This window comes from Liolophura sinensis, chromosome 1 (assembly GCF_032854445.1).
Source record: "Liolophura sinensis isolate JHLJ2023 chromosome 1, CUHK_Ljap_v2, whole genome shotgun sequence".
Lineage (NCBI taxonomy): Eukaryota > Metazoa > Mollusca > Polyplacophora > Chitonida > Chitonidae > Liolophura > Liolophura sinensis.
Window position 1 is genome coordinate 74,305,352 of NC_088295.1, and position 24,996 is coordinate 74,330,347.

The 24,996-nt window shown below is 39.2% G+C and overlaps 1 protein-coding gene across 1 annotated transcript in view; it reads left to right on the top strand.

Annotated features, from left to right (window-relative positions):
- Positions 1–2,517: 2,517 nt before the first annotated feature.
- The window catches only part of LOC135477982 (homeobox protein Hox-A6), a 32,272-nt gene continuing 9,793 nt past the window's right edge, over positions 2,518–24,996 (top strand). Inside the window, exon 1 of the mRNA XM_064758221.1 lies at positions 2,518–3,473. Within this exon, the coding sequence (XP_064614291.1) occupies positions 2,531–3,473 (943 nt within the window). The 5' untranslated portion in view covers positions 2,518–2,530. The remainder of the gene's footprint in view (positions 3,474–24,996) is intronic.

Consider the following 24,996-nt stretch of genomic DNA (forward strand, 5'->3'; position numbering starts at 1 on the left):
AATATTGAATATAAAAATCAAATCTTTCAGCGATGAAATTATTAGTAGATACAGTGTGTCTCAAAACAAAATAAATTTGTACACTTTAAAAATTTTACTTAGCTGCATATATTTCCGAATTGTAAAAGCATGGAAGACTGCATGAGGTAAAGCAAAATACAGTAAGTAAATTCACAAATTAAGCATCAGTATTTTTAATGAGCTAATTAATAAAGATTTTATACATAGAAGAAAAAAATCTATGAGGAAAGAAAGACTGGCTGATTTTTTAAATTTTAAAAAGCGTGGATATATTAAATAAAAAGCATATGAAACTAACCCAAGAATTTAAATGATTTGGAAAAATTAAAGCCAGATGTAATTTAAGCCATGTTTATATTTGTTTTTCTAGACGGAAAACCTTCTGTGATCGGAACAATAAAGTGAAAATTTAAAGATAAACGGGATTTAATGTAAAAAAAAAACAAGTATATGCTTATTGCTTAGAAAACCTTCATCATTTTGTGAACAGTTTTATGTATGAGATAAATGACAAGTTATAGAGGAATATCAACATTGTTCAGCAATAGAAAGGCCGCGGGTCTTACATGGTTGCTGTTGAAACTCTGATCAACGCTAAATCGAACATCTTGGGCCGTAGCAACAAAACTAATAAAACATTACACATGGTCCGCTATGGTATTTTACTGTGTTTCATTGAAACTGTAGTTCTAAAATCATGACCTATACACACGTAAATATTACGAAATTTGATACCGAATTTACATTATCAGTTATAGAAAAAGTACAAGCTCTCGCATGCCACATAATTGTGTTGGAAAACATCAGGTGTCTCACCCAAACGTTTATGGGTTTCTGCCCACTGCTCTGTTAGCTCGCCCCACCTTACCACCGTTTCCTCAATAACTGACCTCTGCTGGATGAACTTGTAATCCGCCTCGAGAAGGGTTTAGTGTATGACGACCAGACACTCGTCTGTCATTATGAACTATGGAGATAATCCAGGGTATGACAACGTCGATAAAACACCTGTACAAATTTTCCTTTGACGACGATACTTGCCTCTTGCCTGCTAGCCATTCTCAAACATAGGATTCTAAACAGAGACAGCTTTATATTATACCGACATGTTGTCTTCATCTACGGCCATTTAACATATCTGCTTGTCACTCCAACTAACATAGTTTAGACTATCAGTTAACCTTGATTTGTTTATGTTCTGACATAATAATTAAAACAGGTCGTTAGGTTAAATCTGTACACACAGCTAACTGATATAGTGAAATTTGAACGATAAAACCCCCTTAACCAAGGATATATACGAGAGTAACAGAAAGCCACAAAATCTTTCACTGAATCTCCCAAATAAAGCGAAACGGTTAGTATCTCCAAAATTCATGGCCGAATACTTCCCTTGTTAAAAATTATTTGTCTAAATTGTGTGGAAAACATATGTTTGTGAAATAATGTTTAACATAAGAAAGCACATTTTGTGGCAATTTCATTTTGGGAGAAAATACCTCCAGTGTTTGAAGAATCTACTTATTTTATTTTTTCAAGGGCACAAATATTTTCTTTCTATGACTGCTAAAAGGAAAAAGGCGCGCTTCGATTAATTCCACTTTATTCGATGATAGCGTGGTACTTGTGTCTTTAACATCACATCGACATTTGTTATTTTTTCTATTTCCTTTTTAGGCCAGGCAATAGGGGGAAAAGAAGAAATATGGGAGGTGACATTGTCTAAGTGCTATATGAAATGGGACTGGGATAAATATCGGATCGGCGGAGCGAGAAGCTTCAGGCCCGTCGAATGAGCCTAGGCGGTGACGACAAAAGCAATTTTCGAGGCTGTACGAATGAGAGAGAGAGTGGCCCACTACTTAAATCTCATTACGACAGTAAGCTCATAAGCTTGGACCAAACCTTCCCGACGGAGTGCTGAAGGACGATTTAAGGCGTTAGCAAAATATTTACCAGTAACAGTAAATCAGCTTTGATCACCCGTGCAAGGGAGAGGTCGGGCACACACAGGGAGCAGAGGAGCGGCCGGCGAAAAAAAAAAAGCGAGAGGAAAAACTGAAATACCTGGTCGATTGAGGCTTCTCCAGCCCCGTAATTGAAACTCGAACTCAATCGTTGTCATGGAAACTGCTCCCGATCTAGCCGCCTGGATTCCTCTATAGCAGGTCTGGTCAGAAAGCGGACAAGTTATTACTGAGATAGGGACAGAGTCCAAATACCAGCGGTGGCACCATTGAAAAAAACACTCCCCAGATAGAGTAAAATTTGAGAAAAAACTAAATCGAAAGAGCGAGCCGGGGTGTCTATCGTGCGTATAGGACCTTAACGTTAGCCGAGGTTATGGCGACAGCGATTGGCTAGCGAGGAGCACGTGACGTTCGTTGGCACTCATAATCCTGTCAACTTCCAGCCGTAATTTACCTTCATTTATTTCAGATTTATCTCGAGATCGACAGCTAATTTGTGCGCCCTCATTGAGTCGCAGTGTGGTAAAAGACGGTGAATTATGAATACAGACGCGGACTATACACTGTGTAACCTGGACAGCCAAACATATACCAACTCGTTCTCCAACTCGGACATTCCAGTTACGATCTATGGATATACTGGTATAAACAACAGACATAACATAGAGTCGGCACACGTTCACCCGGGACTTACGTACGGGTCAGAAAATGCCGCATTTCACGGATTATCCAGCCCCGTGGGGGAACTGGGACTGGGAGGGGTGGAAAGTTTACGGTACCCTCACCACGGTCACCTACACGGCCAGCACCCCTCGCATCACACCCATCTTCAGCAACATCATCACCACAACTCGGGGGTCATCACACGCATCAGTCGAGGGGAGGCCGGCTACTCCCTGGCAGCAGGTAACGGTCCTCCCCCGGCTCACATGCCATCCCCACCCCTGGACTTCACTTCATGTGGGGTAACAAACGGCAACGGTATATGCTCTGAACTGACTGTGTCGTGTGGTGACGGGCCGGATCCGAGGGGCTACGGTCACAGACCGCACATAGCTACGTGCGAGGCGGCCGGCCCGCCGCCAGGTACTGTACCAGTGCTACCAGTACCACCTCACGGACAAGATATCATCACCCCCATATCCAGCTATCACAATCAGGGAGGCATCCCTCAGTCCATCTCTTCGTGCCCAAGTCACTGCAACAACGGCACGCCGACCGTAGTTCGTTGTACATCTAGTCCGTACTCTTCCATCCCTTCTCATCAACAACCACCGCCTACTTCCATGGGTAATCCGTCTATCGGCTCACCCCACCAAGTCAACAACAACAACAATAACATCAATAACAACAACAACAACAACGGGGCTTTAGGGAGTCCTAACAAAGTAAGGCACGGAAGTGGAACGAGTCCGGACGAGACGTATCCCTCAAGCAAACCATACAAGTGGATGCAAATTAAAAGGGCACCGACAAAACCAGGTAGGTCTTTACCACGAAAATTCTTGGCGCAAGGAGGTGAATGTAAATGATAGCACGTGGTCAGGCTCTTGAAGAGTTGACGGTTCTCTACCAAAGTTCACAGGTGTTAGATCCCCCCGGACCAGGTATATCACTTCAGGTCAAACCTGCCCTATACAATTACACATACGTATAATCCGGTTAGCGTGTTCTACGCGCCAAGCAAGGGAATAACAGAATTCTTTCTTACAATCATCAGTTAGAGACCCTCACAAATAAATGAAATAAATGCGGTAGCCGTGACTTCTGTGTCGTGTTCCGCATACCTGATTATTGGTGAACGGGACGGTTTAACTAAGCCGGTATAGAGGTGCCACCCGGGCTTGCTGAGACCCATTTACACCCTGCCATTGTTAAAAAGGTTCAATTGAAAACTGTAGCGATTGCCTTTTTACTTTGCATTCAAAAGCGTTTGTTGTTGTAAGGGGAACTGGAGCAATTACACTGAAGATAGTTTGTAGAATTTTGTAGAGCTCTCCAGCCTTGGCTTTGCTCGAGGCAATGGAAGCCCCGTCGAGTTGAGCCGGCTAGACCCTAACAAAGTCAAATCGGCCCAAACAAAACCCAACACTGCTTACAATAACGTGTTTTTGACTGTCTCCAGCATAGCGTTTTTATTAGCTTGAATGCCCATGAATACATTGAGGCGTGAAAATTATTTCAGCAAAACATTTCCAACTGTGCCACGGTGCTTTGACGAGATGCACAAGGTCTGAAAGGAGCAATCTTTTGACCCGCTCTACATGGTGTAAGGAGGCGCTCTGTATTTGAAATGGAGATTCGATATCCTTATTCTATAAGATCCTGTCACTAAACTATATATTCTTTGGTGTGACTCCAAATTATACACGTCTTAACGGGTTATCGCGGCAAATGATTTTGAGAGATCAAATAAAGGTGTCTGTTAGACAGAAACTCATGGGCTACAGTCTGAGTGCAGGTCCGCTAACTTATACAGCCTCTGGCTATACCCTAATAGTTTTATATGTATCCACAATATTTTTATTACATTAATAATTGTCACAGTACATTTGTCGGATTGCTGTTGATGCATATCGGAATACAATTGAAACCAAGTAAAGTTTTACGAAACTTATAATTGTTTTAGTATGCAAGCAATGACAATTTAAAAAAATATTCCGATGGTATCATTTGAGTGTTTACTAACCTAGTGTCGCTTTGTAGAAATAACTGTAGATAACATCTGAATAATGTAAGGTATGTAATGACAAGAAAACGCACAAAGGCGACCGACATATCCGATGGTGACAGCAACCCGCGGAATTTGCAGGAGACTTTTGATGGTCTAACCAGTACATTATTTGAAAATGGCCACGACTTGTCTCTTAGGAGACTCAAAAATAGCATTTCGCAAAGTTATGTATTTTAAGAAGAGTCAGTTAAACATACAGGCACGAGTTAAACACATACAGTTATTCCCAGACTCGTTGCGGCTTTGTCATCGCATGGGCTTGATGACTATACAGAGACTATAGCCAATGTAAACAGGTCCTAGTATGTTTACAGTCTCTCTATGGACGGCTCTCTTCAACTTCAGTGGTCATCCTTGCATGACACGAAGATCTCCACGACTATGAAAACGCCATAAAAGCCACTTATTGCAGATTTAGTGGCCACAGACCTTAAAATCTCCACTCTTACAAATGCTGGCGGTTCAATTATCTGCTTATGGGGAGATATTTGCACTTGTTATAAAGAAGATTTGATCTGCCACCAAGCCTTTTTATTCATTATTGTTCGACGCATTGTCTTATAATTGTAATAAATCAGTGAACTAATGGACATTTTGCAAGCAAATTGTGGCTGAAATTTAAGTTATATTTTGCGCGGGTATAAGAAACTCCTGACTGAGATAAACGTAATTAATTTTCAATACCTTCATCACAAAAATCAAAGTAGCGTATTTTTAACATTGGCTATATTTTGTGTTGATTTCTTTTTCTTTTTAGAGCATATGAAATCTCTGCAACATGTAAGAAGAACATGAGTAATTAAGGTTGTCTAAATATAGCAATAGTCATGATTGATTGGAGGGAATGTGCTATCAATTAGAGTTAGGCATTATAACATGGCCGCCAAACACAGTTTCTAAATTAGTGCTAAGACTAACGCCAGAGACCTATAAAATATTAATAGCCCAAATTGCAGACACTGGCAATTATTATCTCTTTTACAGGAACAATTATTACGAAGGGCCACTGGCTTTTGTAATAAATATGCTTTGTTTTCCGATGAATTCAAGAATGACAGTTATACGGGCACAAGGGCAAAACTACATGTGTTAACATTTGTACTCATGCAAGACAGTAATGATGTTATGAGCTTTCATGGCCTCTTTTAGATCGTGAATTGTCTGTGTAATGGCCAGTAATTACCCTAAAACTTCTGTTGATCATTCATAAAGGGCTGTTTGAATATAAAAATATAATGTAAAGAGATGATATATTTTTTGTTATCTTTTTTCTTGAACATATTATGGGCATAAAAAATTCTGTGAAAAAATTCTTTTCGTTTTTTCCTTGATGTTGTCTTATTTTTCTAAATTATTTTAAATATGTAGAATACACGAACTGATTCAAACAAAAGGTGCTTGTTGTTGTGAAACTACTTTTTCATCATAGTAAAGGTTTGCATTTTTTATTTTCCACGGTGTTCATTCTCGACGTAAAACTGCTATTATTGAAACCATAATTAGCAACGTATTTGATTGGAAGAAATTAGCGAAAATATTTTGTAAATCTGTTTCTGACCTGCTTTGATCAAAAACGTTCAGATATTATGGGCCAAAGAACTAATTATTAGAACTAATCATGGAAGATTTGGTGGAGAAAAATTCGCTTTCTGAACACGAATGTCTTTTCATTGACCGAAGTGAGGTTGACAGAAGACCGTTAGTCCGTTGTTAAAGACAGCCGCATGTCTGGATTGCTCGATAAGACTTCTGTTTCTGGGGTGACGATAGTAAGTGGTCTGACCCAGGGTATTTACCTGTCGCCCACAGTCCTTTGATCTTCACCGATAACAAGCTTTTTAATGCCTAAATCTTGAGGTGCGATTAAAGCTTGCCGAGAAGTGAGGAAACCGATCGCTGTCTTCTAAGATGCTCTTGTCTATTCCCTGTAAGCGTGGCTGACAGTGTTGGGTGAACATCGGCTGGCACAGGCCCGGCGCTAAGTGCAGGCAAACAACAGCTTTTATACTCTACAGATATACCCACAAACCGAGACATCGTGCAGATAAGCCATTGACAGGTGACAAGTCTCCAATAAGCTCACATAGTCCAATAGCTTGTAGTTTGGGACAAAGAGCTAATCTTTACAGGCAGTTACCGTTATGTTTGTACACGACGTGTTTGTCCACAAAGAGTCTTAGCACGAGAATTATAAACAGATGCCAGTATATCCCCATAAAATCAGGAAGGATCTTTTTCAAAAACTGATTTATTTGTCTATGCTGAACCATGTTTCTACGAACCATGTAGACACTCGATTTGGAGAGTCTGAAGACTGTATGGGTAAATGCTCAATTTGAACCATGCTTAAGGGTGTTGCCTACAAAAATCTAGCAATACATTTTTGTTCTTCAAATAGATCCCTTTTTCTTCCACTAGACAGGATTTTTATTTAACACTAAATGCCCTTTATAATTTAATTAACATAATCCACTTCCAACCAAACTTAACATCACTTTTACAACCCAGTACAGATGTGTCATTTGACAATCCATTGATATTCGTGAAGGAAAAGGGTTTGTTTATCAGAATTAATCCATTCGTGCGTACACTGTGTTATGGTTAGTCTGTTACAAGTTCCCAGGCCATCAGTGATTTCGATGACAGTTTTTACATAGGCCTTCTGAAGTGTCGAATGAAGCTGCCAAAAAAAAATCGACCTTTACGAAGGCCCGGTGAATTTCCCGCCCTCCATGAAATATACACCAGATACCTGTCAGGAATATCTTTATATCTGGGGTATAGCTAGAAACTAATTTTCCACGCCAGAAGTATCTTAATGAGAAATCTTGCTGACTGAGATAGCATCCGAACTACACTAGCTGAAAATATTGATATCGTGTTACTCCAACAGAGGGCGACATATTGAGGACGTAACAAAGTTCATAAAGACATGCCGTGCACATTATAAGTTTTCATCTAGATGGGAGACATTTGTTTGTTCCCTTCACGAACAGCTGACCAGTGATAACAGAAACAAGTTGAAGTTTACTACAGGTCATTCTTAAGGCAGACATAAAACATGTTTTACACCTATTTCCCTTTATGTTTGCGCACTTAGTCTATATTTTGAATAAAGATGGATTTTATTAGAAAGCATGTACACGTGTATCCTAACACTTAATAAGAAATTCTGTGCAGATAATTATGCGTTATCAACCGATGCACGCTAATGCACATAATTCTGTATCTGTAAAGAATTTCTTGTGCAGACTGGTGGTACCAATACTGACTGCTAGAGGTGAATATGCACTCAGAAACAGGCACCGAATCCGGAGACCTATGTGTGTCGTTTGTCCGTGACGCCAAATCATTTACTCCCATGTACACTAAGCGCATGCGCACAAAGTACCATATGCATTAAGTAAAGTCTGTAAATATTGTGCAGCAATCACCAGGAAATGCATCGACTTAATTTGGTTTCAGATTTTTTCTGTAAATGGATGCATCTCTTTGTTTAAGATTTGGTCCTGAAATCAGAGTTAATCGCCCTGTCGCAAGTGGTTGAATTTAAATGTATGTAGTGTTGACATTGAACCTCTTAATGAGTCGGCATGTTATTGTGATAGTACTATAGTTTTGTAACAAAACATATTCTTTATTCATCATGCCGTTTGTCCTACACGTTTGCATGTGAATAACAAAATGTCTGGCAATATAAATATCACAGATATCCTGCATCACTGGGCTATTTGGCCAGTTCTTGGCTGTTTCCTGAAGCGCGTATTAATTTGTGCATAACCCGCCCCTTAACCCGCCAGATTGAACACGCTTAATTTCACTGGAATCGATGACGTCATTGCTTCACGAGACAATTCATCGGGCCGAAGTTTATGAAGGAGCCAGGAATTATCATTAAGCATGCCGAAGTGGGGCGGCCTAATCAGGCATGCGCACAGAAGGGGGCAGTTGTGTACGTAGTAGCTGGACCGCGAGGAGATTAGAAGAAATCTTCGTCTATCCAGTCACTTGAACACTGATATTTCGAGTATCAGTCAAATTATCCGTGGAGTCAATCAGCCAGAAGTCTGTTGTGATTCCCTTTTTTGCATGAATTTGTGGACATTTTTATCACGTGCCATCAGCATAAATTAGCGTTACCAGGGCTGATTCATGGCAAATAAACAACCATGCCTGAAGTTTTTTTTTTATACAAGAACACTACACGTCCATGGAACCTCACGTTTCCGCGTGAATTTGCGTGAATCTGCAGAATACAATTTTAATCATATCTGAATACTAAAAGCCTAATGCCTCAATCTCACATTTTTGTTACCAATGACTATACGTTTATTTTGGTTTAGTTTAGTTTCGTTTATTTACTCATTCTCATACAGACAGCAAGGTATATAATTTGTAACAGTTACGAAACAGTTCTATTTTCGAAACTGTCTGCATTTAGTTCAGTCTTAAGTGCAAAACATATTTTTCCTTTTTACATGCCCCAGAAAGTGAACAGACGTTGATATCAAATTTTGTACCGGTATACAGCTATTGTCTTTTGGACAAGACAGCATTACCTCTACACATTGCTGTAATGTTCATGTATAGGGAAATTAGAATTGTTCTTAATTTTAATAATATCTAAATATTTTTTGGATTATGCTTGAGTAATGTTATCGTACACATCATAGAACGATACAGGACATATATGTGTATTTTTATTTTATGTTTTTAATTGTTGGAAAATATCAGTTTTTCCACAAAAATATCCAATCTTATAATTGTGACTCGAGCTTGCCGTGGTAGAAATATTGCTGAGTGAATTCTAGACTCGAATCACACACAGATCTCAACATGTGTTAATGTTTAATCCAAATCACCAGAATCGTTTGTCTTAAAAAACACTATGCTATTAATAATAAATGTGATATTTTATAAATCTCTGTAAGTTGTAATAGCGTAATTCGCTCAGAAGACTTTTGGGAGTTATGGATGGCGAGCCGAGTAATTCAATGTGGCTTTCCAAACGTATGACAATGAACTACTGGGATAGTTCTGTTGATAATGTTAAATAGAGCAACGCGATGCCGTTACCTTTTTCCAGGTTTGCATAGGTTTGTACGCATGTAACTGTACAAAAGACTACCTTTAGAATATGTAAATAAAAAAACTACAAATACCGTATACAAGATGTTTATAATCTTCGTATTTGTCTTTTATACATTTCAACTCACGCATATATACTGAAACAAATTTCACAAAACGTTACAGATACTTCATTTGGCTATCCGCGATTTTCTGTAGTACACTATATACGTAAGTATTACGTGTATGGCGTTGTATTCATCAGGGTGCAAAAAATCGTTGGTTTAGTAAAACATTAGGAAAAGCCTGAACAGAGCGGTAAGTCATTTTAATCAGTTATGATTTTTAGTTCTCGCGATGTACTTTCCAGTGTATCAAAGTTAAACCCAGCACGGAATGAAACTCTCAAGTGATAGTCAATGATTTCTTCTATTTTGTTTGACAATATTCCAGAAACATCGCATTGTCCTAGCTGCCAATATTTTCGGTACATGAAAAATATCACACTGCAGTTTTATTGATAGGAATTAAAAATTATTTTCTCAATTTATTTGATGTCTAAAACATAAAATTATAAACATTTTTCATTATATATATTTCATCATGGGTTAATCGTTTTGAGTGGACAGTTGGATGAAAACCGAATTGATTCTATACAAAATCTAGTTCTGTAGGGTAACGGAGTCAAGGTAGTTTACTGATACTGACATCTACTTCTCGGCATGTTCACGTTAGGGGAACACTTCACGAGAATAAACTCTCTTAATAAAGTATTATGTATGGCCCCACAAGGACACAATCAAGATATAACGAGGCATAATTCAACCGCTATATTTAAAAATCATTCCTGTAGTAACATAAATAGCTATACATGACAAAATTGTCTTGATTGAAATTCAAGGATTGACCTGAGGATATTTGGAGAGCAGTACATGTCAGTTAATCTACCAACTTAGGGTATTGTATTAATCACTAAACAAGAAAAAATCTCTGACAATCCGACCACACACTAGGGTTGAACATCAACATTCTAAAACGGCCAATCCATCAATTTTTTGACTGGTACATTCAAATAAATCTCGGTTTTTTCACCAAGTGTCTACAGTAATGAACAATTAGTGGTCAGGGATTGTTTTCGTCGGATAAGCCGCTGGCTTAGGCGAACGAGGTTTAACTAAACATATTTTTTCTAAATATTTTCTTTTTCTGCCAGGTTATAAAATATATTTCCTGTTTATGCTCTATCTTTGACACAAAACAACGTGGGCGAGACGCTTGGGTCACTTTTTTTATAAAGTGTCTCCCTAAAGCATTTGAAAAAATTGCAAACCGGGTATAATTTATGAAAGACATGATGATGCGGTCAACAATCATCGCCCCTGGAAAACTTTATATAGCCTAAAAAATTTGAAATGTTCAGTTAGTTCTTAATTATTATGTGTCCCTATCGTTTGGCCAACGTCAATTTTGATTAGATTGATATATTAACCGTATCCTTTGACGTGAACACCAGTGAATATACACATACAGAGAGAGAGAGTGAAAATTTGGCGTCTGCGAAAAGTCGGATTAGGGAAAGTCTACCAATGGCGCAAGTGCTTATTAAATTAAAGACATCCCGCCCCATGCCGGTTGTATTTTATTGGCTATCCTTATGAAGCTGCATAAATTAGAATCAAACTTCTAACCACTAGCGAGTAAACGTGACTTTCTGTACTTTACTGTAAATTCTATTAAGCGGTCGAACGACTGCGCGAAGAAGTTCGTCTTGATTTGATAAATAGCTTTGACCTATGACATAGAGTATTGCTTCACAACCCTTTGCCATTTATAGTCATTTTCGCACAGCCCAAAGTGTGTTTCACTGTAAATATTTACTGATAACGTGGATTAAATTTTTGGCTTGATCAGTCAATGAATGAAGACATCTTGGTTGATTACAAACAGGTTGGAGAGAGAAAAGTCATTAAAAAACGGAACGAATGGAAAATTGGTTTGGTTAAATGATTTGACTTTTGATCCAGGGATCTGGAGTTTAAGGCGGACGTGTTTGGATGTACTAGACTTCGCGTACAACCGACACACTCTCTTGTCACATTTACTGGGCTACGTCCACTAATCAATCAATGTCCTGGAGCTCTACACAAATGATTTGCGGGCACCTTAAGCAGTAGGAATTTCAAATAACGTGGTTTAATACCAAAACCAATTGGGTCTAATCTAGCAGCCATTATTTACAATTATTTTCGTCCTGGCTAAGAGTTGTCCCTGCATTACGTCAAGCTAGCTCTGGGCCAAATAACTGTAGAGGAACATGATTGGATACAGCACCCGACAATTGGCAGCATGAGGAAGATCTGTCCTGTAACAAGGAAATTTGATATCTTTCCCTTAAATAAAACTCCCAGTGTATTTCATGGCTTAACTGGGAAGGCATCAGGTGCGTGCTTGGATGTCAAACGTGTTGAATTTCTGCAGTTAAAAAATTGCTATCGCGACCATCGGGTATATTCCATGGGTATCACCATACAACGGATCCGTCGTCCAGTCGTGGTCATATTAGGCACATTTACCGGAAGCTGACAGAAATCTTGGGTTCAAACTAACCTGTAACGGAACACCCATGGTTTTCATTACTATCTGTAAAACTCAAGCTATGAATCATTGGCGAGTTGAAGGATTTTAGCACGTGGAAATTAGCCCGAAACTTAAAATACTCAGTTAAATAAAACCAGCAGATGCTTTTTAATTGATAAGAATGTGGCTTTCAGCATAGACTTTTTGTGAAGGTTTTATTTTCATATTCCTAAAACTCTAAACCGGATTTAGAAATGAATTATGCAAGGCTATCCCCTGGTAAGTTTGTCCCGGGGTCTCACAGACTCTGACCTCCTCCCCGCTGAGTGGACGCAGAGAGGGGTAAAGTCCCACTAGAGAGTGGATGCATATTTTATATAGAATGAACCATTATGGATTTACCAGACGTGGAATATTATACTGCCCTTGTGAATAGCAAAACCCTTTCACAATAATGCGCTGTTGAATTGTTCGAACAAAACAGAAACATGAGCCGACAAAACCTTGCCCATGTACTATATGGGGGATTAGCATGTGTAGCCCAGTTCCATGCACATTTCATATTGTTAAAACCCTATGTTTGATATTTCAGGGGAACGGTAGAATTCCCTCTGATTAACAGTTTTTGAAGAGTGGTAAGAAGTTTTAAGCATTTTGTAGAAACATCATAACGACAATGAGAGACTTTTGAGTGAGCACATGAATGAATCATTATGGCGTAAGACCAGGTTGGCAATATTTCAACAATACCGTGGCAAGAACATGTTAAATCCAGGTAGCAACATCTCTTTCGATATGAAAATGGCTAAACAGAGACAGAGTTTTTTAAAACCCTCAAAAGAACAAATGTCAGTTAAAATACGAAACAATATTTTATAATATAGCGCTATTGATTTTAAATAAGAAATTGCAAAGTCGCCATTGACGTTAACAAGTGAAATGGAAAGTCAAGATTTTATCACCGCGGTCGAAGCCGACACTTTTAACTGACTGACCTTTAATTTTGTGGATACAATCTTAATATGCACTGTATAAGTTTTGGCCATTAAAGTGCCTATCACTTTAGCCTTGTGATAAATCTTTGTTTGTTCTTGGCGAAATTTGATGATCCTCAGTCGGAATATCCAGGGTAAGTCGCTGCAGTGTAAAAGTTCCGTTGCCGTTGATGAAATCCTATTATCATTGAAGAAGGATGCCGTTTACATATTTGGCTAGAGTTACAGTCACATTGATTAGTTTTGCCAGACAGTTTCAACAAATATCTTCCCGAAGAAACCCAGAGAAATCTGCGGAGAAACAATGGCCGAAGCTGTGGCTATCTCACGTGGCTTGACAGCCACCTAGGGCTGGGGTGTCTGCAAGATTAGAATACGCGGAGAAAAAGGCACCAATTAAATAAGGGGACGGAGATTTAGAGACTGTGAGTTCATATCACATGCAGGTGAAGTAATTCGCAAACAGAGATAAGGGCCTAGAAGCCTGTGCGGCCATCCATCACTGGCCTGTCAGCCCGCTCATCTGTAGGCAGCCCGCCATGCAGATGTCCTCTAATCAATGAAATGGAAAGCAATATTTCGGGGATTTGTCCGTTTTTTTGCAGAAATACTGAATTTCATTGTGCGTAAAAATCATTATCCTTGGTAGGAACTATCGTTGCTAAAGTCCAAAAAATCTTAATTAGGTTCAAACATTGGCGTACAGTTATATAGATGAGGTGCCGAGGAACATCTTAGCCTTATTGGTAGGATGTCGGGCCTTGATCACGAGCATCCTCAGCCATTGGAGGTGGCTATAAAAGCAGAGTTTGTTTGCGTTGAATTTTTAATAACGTTCTGCTGTCTGGATGTTAAGATTTTCTTGCTTTGGTACTTTAACTCAACGTCATGCTCTTTAGAAAATATGATTGATCACTAGCTTATTATAATTAGCCTTTAGCGAGTGGTGTATTAAGACAGTCGAGCTTGCGGGGGAGATACCAGATTATTGGTTCATAAATCCGCCGCACTAACCATGACTCAAGGCAACAAGGTGTTATCCTTACCACTGGAAACAACCTTTTCTTTCTTGACTGCATTCATTCGCCATTTAACATATCTTTCATGTACTACTATATCATTAAACTATTGTTTTTTTCAGACACTAGATGCCCTTTAGAAAATGTCACCAAGCCACCTTGCATGAAGTATATATAGCATGCAATTGATTGCTGAGTCTTTAAAAAGTAACTGTTTTATTTCAGTATTACAATATTCAAAGTTGTCAATGTATGAAAACCATATTTTTCCATTTAGCACAAGTCATTGATGTGATAATAGGAGGTACCGTGTAAGAAAACATTGCTCATCGTACATATGTATTCATAATTTTATATTTGTATTTCTGTCTTATATTCATATTTTTTAATCACTCTCTGATATCATGTTTGCCAGCGAATTTTGAAAGAAGACGTTTTAACTAACAAACTTAGCAAGGTATCCCTGCAATATTACAGATGTGAGGTAAAGCGGGTATCAGTCATTCATTTATACTAACAATACGCAGAAAAGATTTGAAACTGTCATCAATGAGTCTCTTAAAAGTGGAATGATGTATCGAGTTGTCCAGGCCCCACATGCTGTATATGCTGTGGTAATGTGGCGATACCTGCGGGAATTGCAGTGACCCTCTTCCCGCCCAAATGATACCATCATACGCTGGACATAAAATATCGGTGGCAGGAATCAATTATCCATCATATTTGTCACAGAGAATTAATCACTGATGTCAATCATGTGGGCATATATACAGTACACGTGCTCAGTCGTGTTGAACAATAAAACGGATTGATAAAAATTACACGTCTTGTACATGCCTGTTTATTTAACGTGGGTAAATGTCACTGTTAATGAGGGCCATGATAGATTTATCGAGGGAAAAAGTGCTCACCACAATACAATACCAGCTATTATAGTACCTTAATCCTCTTCATCGCCAGCATTGTTCTATGCGGACAGAATGTTAAAAACTCACAACCTGAGAATAAAGTCTAAGAATAGTAAAAAAGTGATACATTAGTTGATTGTCGAGATATCTTCAGGGATGGAAAAAAAAGAGACCAAGCAGAGATATGCAAATCAGGTGTCAGAGTCTAATGTAAATGAAATGTAGCTTGTAACAAGTAGTGGGTGTTTGGTGAGATATGATCGTCTCTAGGAGCGGCAAGACACGAAGTCAAAGCCATGGTGCACTGGTATATACCGGGAAGAGATATATCTGATAGCATGAACAAATTCTCACGAGAAGGCAAATATAATGGCGCTGGTATTTTGTCTGTTTCTTATTGTTGTTAATCCTCACATTTTCACTTTCCCTCGTTTGTTCATATATAATATTTTAATATACTTCATAGTTTGAGAGAACGCGAAGACATATATATGTATTTATTTGACTGGTGTATTACGCCGTGCTCAAGAACATTTCACTTATACGACAGCGGTCAGCGGTCAGCATTATGGTGTGTGTGTTGGGGGGGGAGGGGGGGAGTGGAAACTAGGCAGATGTGTGTACGTATATAGTGCACAATAAATAATGTTTACTCGAGTAAATCAACAATCACATAAATAAATTAAGTTAATATTTTCAATGCGTCTTACAGTAGGATTTTATTTTCATTTGCATATAAGTCAGTCTTTGTGCACGGTTTATGTGTTCAGCTTTCACAGCAGACGCGTTGTCATTAATCCAATATATCACGGGTTAAAAGATCATTTTATATACTTGTTCTATGTAAGAGAACGGTGGGCACAGTGCAGTACCTGGCAAACTGATTTCGTGTTGACATTTGTGCCCAGGGATTAAGAACCCCTCTTACGAGAGCACAGTGCTCCTGACAGAACCGCCTGCAGTGAACTAGTTAATTATAGCGAGCCAGGAACACAGTCATATCACAGAGCCCATGATACCCCTGCCCTCCGGCTCGTATCTACATCCATGTTACAAACCTAACTGAAAAAGATTAGATTGTCATAATACTGATAGTAGCACTGCCACACTGAGGTTTCCCAAAAAACGATGCATAAAGAGAGGCTCCCTTGTATTTACATATATAAAAAAGGACATTAAAAAGATTCTGACAGATTGATGCCCCGATAAAGTCTCTCTTAAGCACAGTTATAAGTTTCACATTTTCACCTTTACAAAGAGGAATTCGCCAGGGTGTTTTTTTAACCGCTTTTCTTTATCGACAGTTATATTAATGTATGAAGACAAGACGCGCCTACATATACATCAGGAAAACGACAAGCCGAGAAAACATTTACATCTATTTTGTGTGAATATCTCGGTGTAAATAGGGCCCAGTTTTGGCACTAGTAAATGAACACTCTAGCTTATATGCGGTTTCAGTGGTTGCAAAAATGGATGAACATTCTATCTTATATGCGGTCCCGGTGGTTGCAGTGATAGATGAACATTCTAGTTTATATGCGGTTCTAGTGTTGCAATGATAGATGGACATTCTATGTTATATGCGGGTCTTAGTGGCTGCAATGATAGGTGAACACTCTAACTTATATGCGGTCCCGGTGGTTACGATGATAGATGAACATTCTAGGTTATATGCGGGTCCTGATGGCTGCAATGATAGGTGAACACTCTAACTTATATGCTGTCCTGGTGGTTGCAATGATAGATGAACATTCTAGGTTATATGCGGGTCCTAGTGGCTGCAATGATAGATGAACACCCTAACTTATATGCGGTCCCAGTGGTTGCAAAAAATGGATGAACATTCTATTTTATATGCGATCCCGGTGGTTGCAATAATAGATGAACATTCTAGTTTATATGCGGTCCCAGTGGTTGCAATGATAGATTAACATTCTAACGCAAGCGTTAGATAAATTCTGAAGCAAAGGCATACAGTATTATGTACGATATAAAGGCCAGTAAATATCTTCACCTTTTTTTCTGAAAATATGATGTGGAGCTCACGCAATATGTTTCTAGGCCATGTCGATGGAGTATGTATTAGGTGTAAGTCTGTGTGACATTTTGGCAGTGAGCACGAAAGTGACTTTTCACACGAGAAGAGGTGATATGCTTAGATAAGTTAGAAACCGATATATTTCCTCCAATGGCTGCAACAGTTCGTGCCACAATAAAGCTGGGTTTTTTTTTTCGCATTTCACATTTACTCGAATAATGATGTATCGTGGCACTGTGGTTGAGTTAGAAAAGTGTTACAATGGTCTGGCATGCTTCGAACAGTTCTTTGTCTCTGACGCTTCGTCGTCATATGACTGAAACATTGTTGAGTACGACGTTAAACCCCAAGCACGCACTCACTCTCTGACGCTCTTTTCGGTTCTCGCAGACGGCGTTCGCCCTGGAACCAAACATTAGCATTATTCCTGTATTTTCATATTGCCTTGTAAACTCTTGCATCCTGAATTAGTCCAGCTACACTGGGCTTCTTGGCGACCCTTTTTGTCCTTTTTTTTTTTTTTTTTTTTTTTGGCTGTGGGACGTTATTAGTGTCAAGACATGGACCATCCATCATTGAGTCCCGGTCAGACGTCCATCTGTCGGCGGAAGACACCAGCCCTGTTCCAATCGTTATCACGGGACATCTCCTCTCACGGCAGAGCTGCAAAAATAGGATCATTTCAAATCTGTTGGAGTCATTTGTTAATTTACAAGAGCAAAACAAGGTTTGGAAATAAGCGGAGTAGAGAAAAGTTGCGTCAAGTGTGGAACCTGCACACTCATAGGCTGCAAAACGTCCACCGCTGCAGAACGATCCCGCTGAGCTGTTGCGGCTTCAAGCGAAGGCAGGAACTGTCGCGAAACAGTGAAGACCAGCGGGATCAGAGAAAATGGATAATTTGTTTGGAGACCTTTAACAAATAACAACATGGTATCTGATGGCTAAACCGTCTTCAAAGTCAGTCCTGTGTCAGGGAACGCTGCATGTGCGAATGTGGTAGCAAACGTTCATCTACAAACATGTGTAATTATACCACAGAGCATTTTCATGTCAACCGGAACAGTTATTTATCCGGTCAAGATCCGAGTGGAAAATAAACCCGTACAGATAAGATCTGTGATCGTGGTTTAGTTCCTTGGCCGTGTCATTCTCCCCATGCCCACCTATCATGCAGTCAGACACCTCGCTGTGACACTGGGCTTTTCGCATGATTTCCAAGCAAATCGGAACTTAAAGAAAACTCCTCAAGCCATTAGCACGCGCACTTGACATGGAGTGTTGGCAATTATAAACCCATCAGATATCATACACACACTTCCCATCGGTTGTTTTGTGTAGATGGTCGCCGTGTGTCAATCTAGTGCTCTAATTAAAGAGGCTTCCTAAGCAAGATTTAATGGCAGACATTGTTTAACAAAAGTGGACATACATGTTGGCGGTCAGTTCCCGTTTGGCGTCCTGCAGTGGCGTATATCTACACTGGTTTGTATCCAATAACGGAAGTTTCTTTATCCTTCTGAAGCAGGCAATAATTATCGACCAGTGTTTCCATCCAGATAGTTCCAGGTCGCAGTGGGGCCATCTACACTTAGTGAACATATTGATTTAACAGTTAGATCATTGTTACCGCTTGAAGGATGCACCGGTATAGACTCCATGCAGGTGCTTCGTTGTTGCCTCCGTAGAACACAGAATTTTACTTTCAACATTTATAGAGGAGTATGTTACAGATGTCAGGTATCAATCAGCATGTCCTTTCCACCTGCTCGACTAATCAGGGAAATCGTCGAAGTTTGAAACATATTGTGTGCACTCAATATTTTTATTTAACTTCTCATGTACGTATTTCTGATGAAATATCGTCCTAAAGCTATAATATATATATATATATATATATATATATATATATATATATATATATATATATATATATATATATATATATATATATATATATATATATATATGTATCCTTTCCGTGTTTTTTTCCTGGAATAAGCCTTATGTCCAGTGAAGGAAACGAAATATATGGTTGAAAGTATCCATGCTCTTTGTTTGATTGCACACATTTTGTAATCATCGCCACAAGAAAGGTGGTTAAGTACTGTTATATAGCTTATCACTTAATATCAATAAAATTCGATGGCTGTAATATTGGTTTGCATAGAATGCTTTAATACCGTTATTTCAAAGAGTGTCCAAGGCTTATGTATTTTAACACGCACCGGGCAGTCTAGTAGCGTTGATTTTTTTAGCTTATACAAATTGGCCATCTGGATGTAGTTTTGTTACTCTGTAGATTTGCGCACGCGTCCTACCTGCGGCGTTGTTGGCTCGTTGTGGACACCATACTCTTGTTCGAGAGCCTTTTCAATGTTTAATTCCAGCCTTTCCCGCATCTCATGCACAATTCAATAGTAGTAGACTTTGTGACGGCCTTGTTGTTTAACCCCAGGGAGTTAGCAATGACAAGCCGCATGATGTGAACTGCAAGCGCCCCCGGGGCCGGGGAAAGGGGGTAACCCACACAACCCACCCTTTGTTACGTATAAAATGAACTACGTCACTCAGAGGTTAAATAAAAACATCTCCACTCTAGGAGTATTGCTCTGACAGGTATGGCCAATAAAAACAACATTTGTTTCAATTGAAGCACAAATTCAATTTGTCTGGCAATAAAATGAATTGTTATTGGCTACGAATTATCCCCCTCAACCCGCAGGCCTAACAAGTAAAAGGTCGTTGAACAGAAGCTTCTCTCGGTGAAGCTTTCTCTTTAAGAAGGAAAGCCTCGGATTCAAGTCCTTCCCAGTAGAACTCTTTTAACGTCACTAGAAATTGGCTCTTTAATTATTTACAAAGTGATCCAGATCTGTTGCAGTTAAATTGTCGAATGTCTCAGGCTATGTGTGTGCTGTTGTGGCGGTTGGAGGTACAGTGAATAATCTTTACGGGACAAACCGTTTGTAATGCTAACATAATTATCTACACTTTGTGTTTACACTATAATTATAATATACACGTACACGTCTATTACACAACAGTGGTTTATTTTTGTGTGGGTTGAAAGTCACTATTTTCCAGTGTGAAATGCAAACATTGCCTACTATAATTCGAACGTGTGAAGAACACTCGTCATTGATTAGAACCGTTATTTATTATCTACACTTGCCTTATTTATATTTTTTCTGTAAAAATCACTTTTGTAAGCAGTGAAATCTTAGTGTTTGTCACTTTGAAAAAAGTAGAGGCTGTGGTAATTCATTAGATACATCACTATATTCTTCCTGCTGACATGCAAACAGGAGCATAATACTTTAGCTTATATTCGGTTTTAAAATTCAAATGTTCATATTTCCTTGCCCGTTTAATTTCTTAAGTGTGTTAAGAACGAAACTGACAGTACCGTCTGTTATGTATGGCAGATAAGCGATTACATCGTCGTCATTAAAGATATGTTTCTGAATCGATTGATCTGAATAACTATTGTTCACCAGCCTTTCCCACGACACCTTGATTCATTGATAGCTGCTGTAGTAATCCATGTGGACCTGGAAGATATGACTGGCATTCTGATCAGGTACCGTGTGTGTAGTTTGCATTCTAAATCTCCCCTTCAACCACTTATAACATCCTCGTCGGCGTTTTCTGCATGGTGGCGTGTAACTTGGATCAACTACCAAAGAATTACGCATTAGATTTTTTTTTGCTATATCGTGGGCATATTTTTTGCCCCCGGGAACAGCAGCTCTTGGCATGAAGTCGGCACGACCTTGTTTTATGTATGTGTGTAACTAGGACTTTTAAGATTCATATCCTTTTGTTACTACTTTTCCATGTGCAACACACTGACTGCGGAATACAACAATTGTCCCATGTACTCGGTAACAATGTCATTGTACACAAGGCTAAAGTTCAATGAAAGATGACACGCACACAAAGATAATGTAGGCCTATGCATCGGCATAATATTTATATGACGGTAGTGTGGATTAAAATCTTGATTTGATGACTACATCAACATATTAGAATATATAGACACACCTTGCAGCCGTTAAGTTAAACAAATCACTATATAGTGAGAGCTGATTTGTTGAATCAATGGAGCTTATAGTTCATATATATGCAGACTAACCACTGTAATGGCGAGTCCAAGCCTTATCCGAAACATTGCCTGCAGATGATTTTCCGTCAGCTAAATAATAAATGAGAGCAGAGTCGAATAATAAAAGGGCTGATCTCCACCTGAAATATTGATAGTTAAGATCTCCGGTGCGATCAAGATAGACACTTTCTGACAGTCTATCTAGAGGATGTGCATTAGTAATTGATATGCCCCGCGGTTCTAATGCAACCAATTTACCTTGCATTATACGTCATTAGAGCATAATCAGTTTAATTAGCTCTTGATGTACGACTGTAATCATTATTATAAGTGAAATCAAAGCTAAGGACCTGGAGAGGTGTCTGTCTGTGTTTACATCAAACCTCCAATAAACCCATAAAGCTGTATATAAATGGAAAAGCAAAATGGTGGTATAAGCACTATGGGCCGTCTTCACGCACAGGACCATCTCTAATATTAGTCGGATTTGATATACGGTTTAGACGTTAATTCGGGCCTTTGGATATGAAATAAACGTCTTCATAAATGTCTTAAAGCAAATATGTCAAAATTTTATTGCCAACCATTTTGACCAGGGTTTAAATTTTTGCTTTGTGGAATCGGTATTCGGAGTATTTCTGTTTCTCCTGCGTTTATTATTTCCTGAGAATATCAATATTTTGCATGCAAAGCTTGTTTGTTGCTTTAGTAATCCAAGAGTTTAACTTTGTTGGTGACCAGATCTAAATTGTAAAGGAACCACACTAAACAAATGTGTTTTGTTATCATTAATTTAGAAAGTGTAATAGAAGCTCAGATACAATATCTTTGTGAACATAGACTTATAGTGCTATATGTCAGAATGTAAGCTGGAACCACCTGCCTAACCGAGGAACTTTTACTTAACCAGGTAAAATGTCTGCCAGATCGATGAACACGCATCGACAAACGAAAGTACCGAAACTTGTGTGGAATCGTCTGCGGACAGACATACTTGCCAGCATCTCTATGAGTCTATACGTGTCACAGACGCAAAACTTTGCTCTCATTACCGTATTAATTATTCAGAAAGGCATTGTTTGACTAGCACGATATCAGTAGTACCTCTACATGGATGGTTATATAATGTGCCCAGATTCGATGTTTTCAACTTTTCTACAAACAGAACCAAACATTATTTATCACAACGATATACCGTGTGCAGGACACGCAATGAATCAGTCCCCCTCAAAATGACGTGAAAATTTCACTTTTAGCTTCATTTGGCTAAAAACCACAGTGTTGAATAGAACGATGTATTGACGTCTGACTAAAACTCATGAAACAGTCTTGAAGAACGTGTGGTGTGTTCAAGAGTCGAGGAAATGTCTTTTAAATTCCACCATCAAAAGACTCCAATCATTAAATTTATATTCTGCTTTGGTAAGTCATCTTCACACAGAGGCGTTGTATGGGAGACTTGCCATACCATGCCCGGTTATAGCCTACACGTCCTGTGATGTAAAGATAATAATGAACCACTGAACAAAAACTGTGTGCGAATGGCGGCCATGTTGGATCTCTGAAACGGTCATTTCTCTCGGAGTGTACCTTTCACCATTTGCAATGAACTGGGTAGAGATCCAACATGGCCTCGATAGCAAGTCATCTACGTTAAGCAGCACTCATTGTTTTTAGAAGTGCTCCACGAGCTTTCCTTAAGCAACAGTTCAGGACCTTGTCATGTAACCTGGCAAAGTCCGGCTCAAAGAGAAAGCATCTCCACAATTAATGTCATTTTTCTCCTCACCTTTACTTAACCACTGGCACGCGGCTTTTATCCAGTGATTAGTGTAAGTAACTACAAGGTGTCTCTAAGTGTAATAGCAGCCATCTTCAAAGCAGAGAAGCCCTAATGTCTACATAAGCTATGTGATACATCACCAGGAAACCCGACAGATACAAACGATCCATTGGTTTTCACACGATGTACTCTCCAACAGAAACGCGAAGTCAATTGCCAGCGCAATGGGTGCTCCCAGAGTAAGATGAATCGGTAGCTTGATATCACCTATATATGACAATACATTATGACTGGCGTGCTCCGGACTACGTGTGGCGTTTACATTTCCGGCCGTCTGGGGCTGCATGCCGGCCAAAAGAGTGTTTTTCCTGTTGGATATACCCTGTTAAATACGCGTTATCTGTAACTCCCATCGCTGACATAACACATAAAAGTACATGATACTTTCCAGCCTGAAATCTTCCCCATCATACATTGTTTGCTGGCCTCTACATGACATGACTGTACTTTGCGTCCTTCTTGTTGGATGCTGACTGTCCCTGCATCAATTCAGTTTTCTCCCTGTATGGAATTATAAGAGCATGTAATACGCACACGCAAACCAGATAACAGCATTACAATGTACTAACTACTTTACAAAGGTTACAGTATATCAAGTTATTCTATAATATGGACAATCAAACGTCTTCTGAAATGTAGGCGCAAAAGGTCGCTTTTTTACATTTGCAACTGCATGTATAGTTAAACATATATAGTCAAATTATCACGTGTAAAAATGATATTTACTTCTTAATTTTTCTACTTAATAAATTGTTCATAAAAGCATTTCTGTATCATTTTCAAAGAGATTGATCTCTTGAATATGAGAGAAATATAATTTTGAATCTAAACCATGTATTTGTAGGTGAATTCATGGTCTGGACAATTCCGCGTTTTGATAAAAGAGGAGAAACCCAGCAAACTGACATTTCAGAGCCTCAGAGCCCTCAAAGCCCAAACATACACTTTGTCAAGAAAATACGTCTGGTTTTACTTATATTTGTCTTTTGTGTTGTTCCTGTCCAATTGCACGCCCGCAGATACAGGAGATTCAATTCTGAACGGTTACATAGCTCCATTATACGCCATCTGCGAACGAAAGACTTTCTTGACAAACAGTTATTGTTCAGTGTGGATATTTTGCAGTATAGGCAATAATATCTGTGTGTAATCAAGAGCGTTAACATAATCGTATGGACGCTCTCACGTCTGTAGCCAAGGTAACCACGTTGCTAACCATACTACATAGAGACTATTGTTCCTCGACCAATATGTTCATACGTTTGCTCCAGCTTTATTAGCCAACAGCTTTCTCTAGAAATTCGGAGAGGAATCCATCACTAGCACCCAGAGCAGAAGCAATCTGTCTTGCCGTAATTATAACGTTTTTCTTTGACTCTTCTTGACACCCGGGCTGTCGCAGGCTGTAGACTCACCACCAATCAATAACACACTGGCGACATTGTTTTCAAATTACATTGTCACCTTTTCACCGTCTTCTGGTCGGTCCAGTTCAGGGAGTGGAGTTGCCCTGCTGCTTTGGGTCTGGTCGGCACGAGCCCAACCAGATGAGTTTACACACCTGCGCAGCTAAGGGCGGGCTCACTTGTGAAAGGCCGCTTGGAGGGGCACTGCTCAATATCAACGACCAGATCCGCTTTCTCACGTCCCTAACAGTAACACCGCATGTAATGGCAAAAGCAATAGAATCCAGAAACCCACCAATTAAAGAAT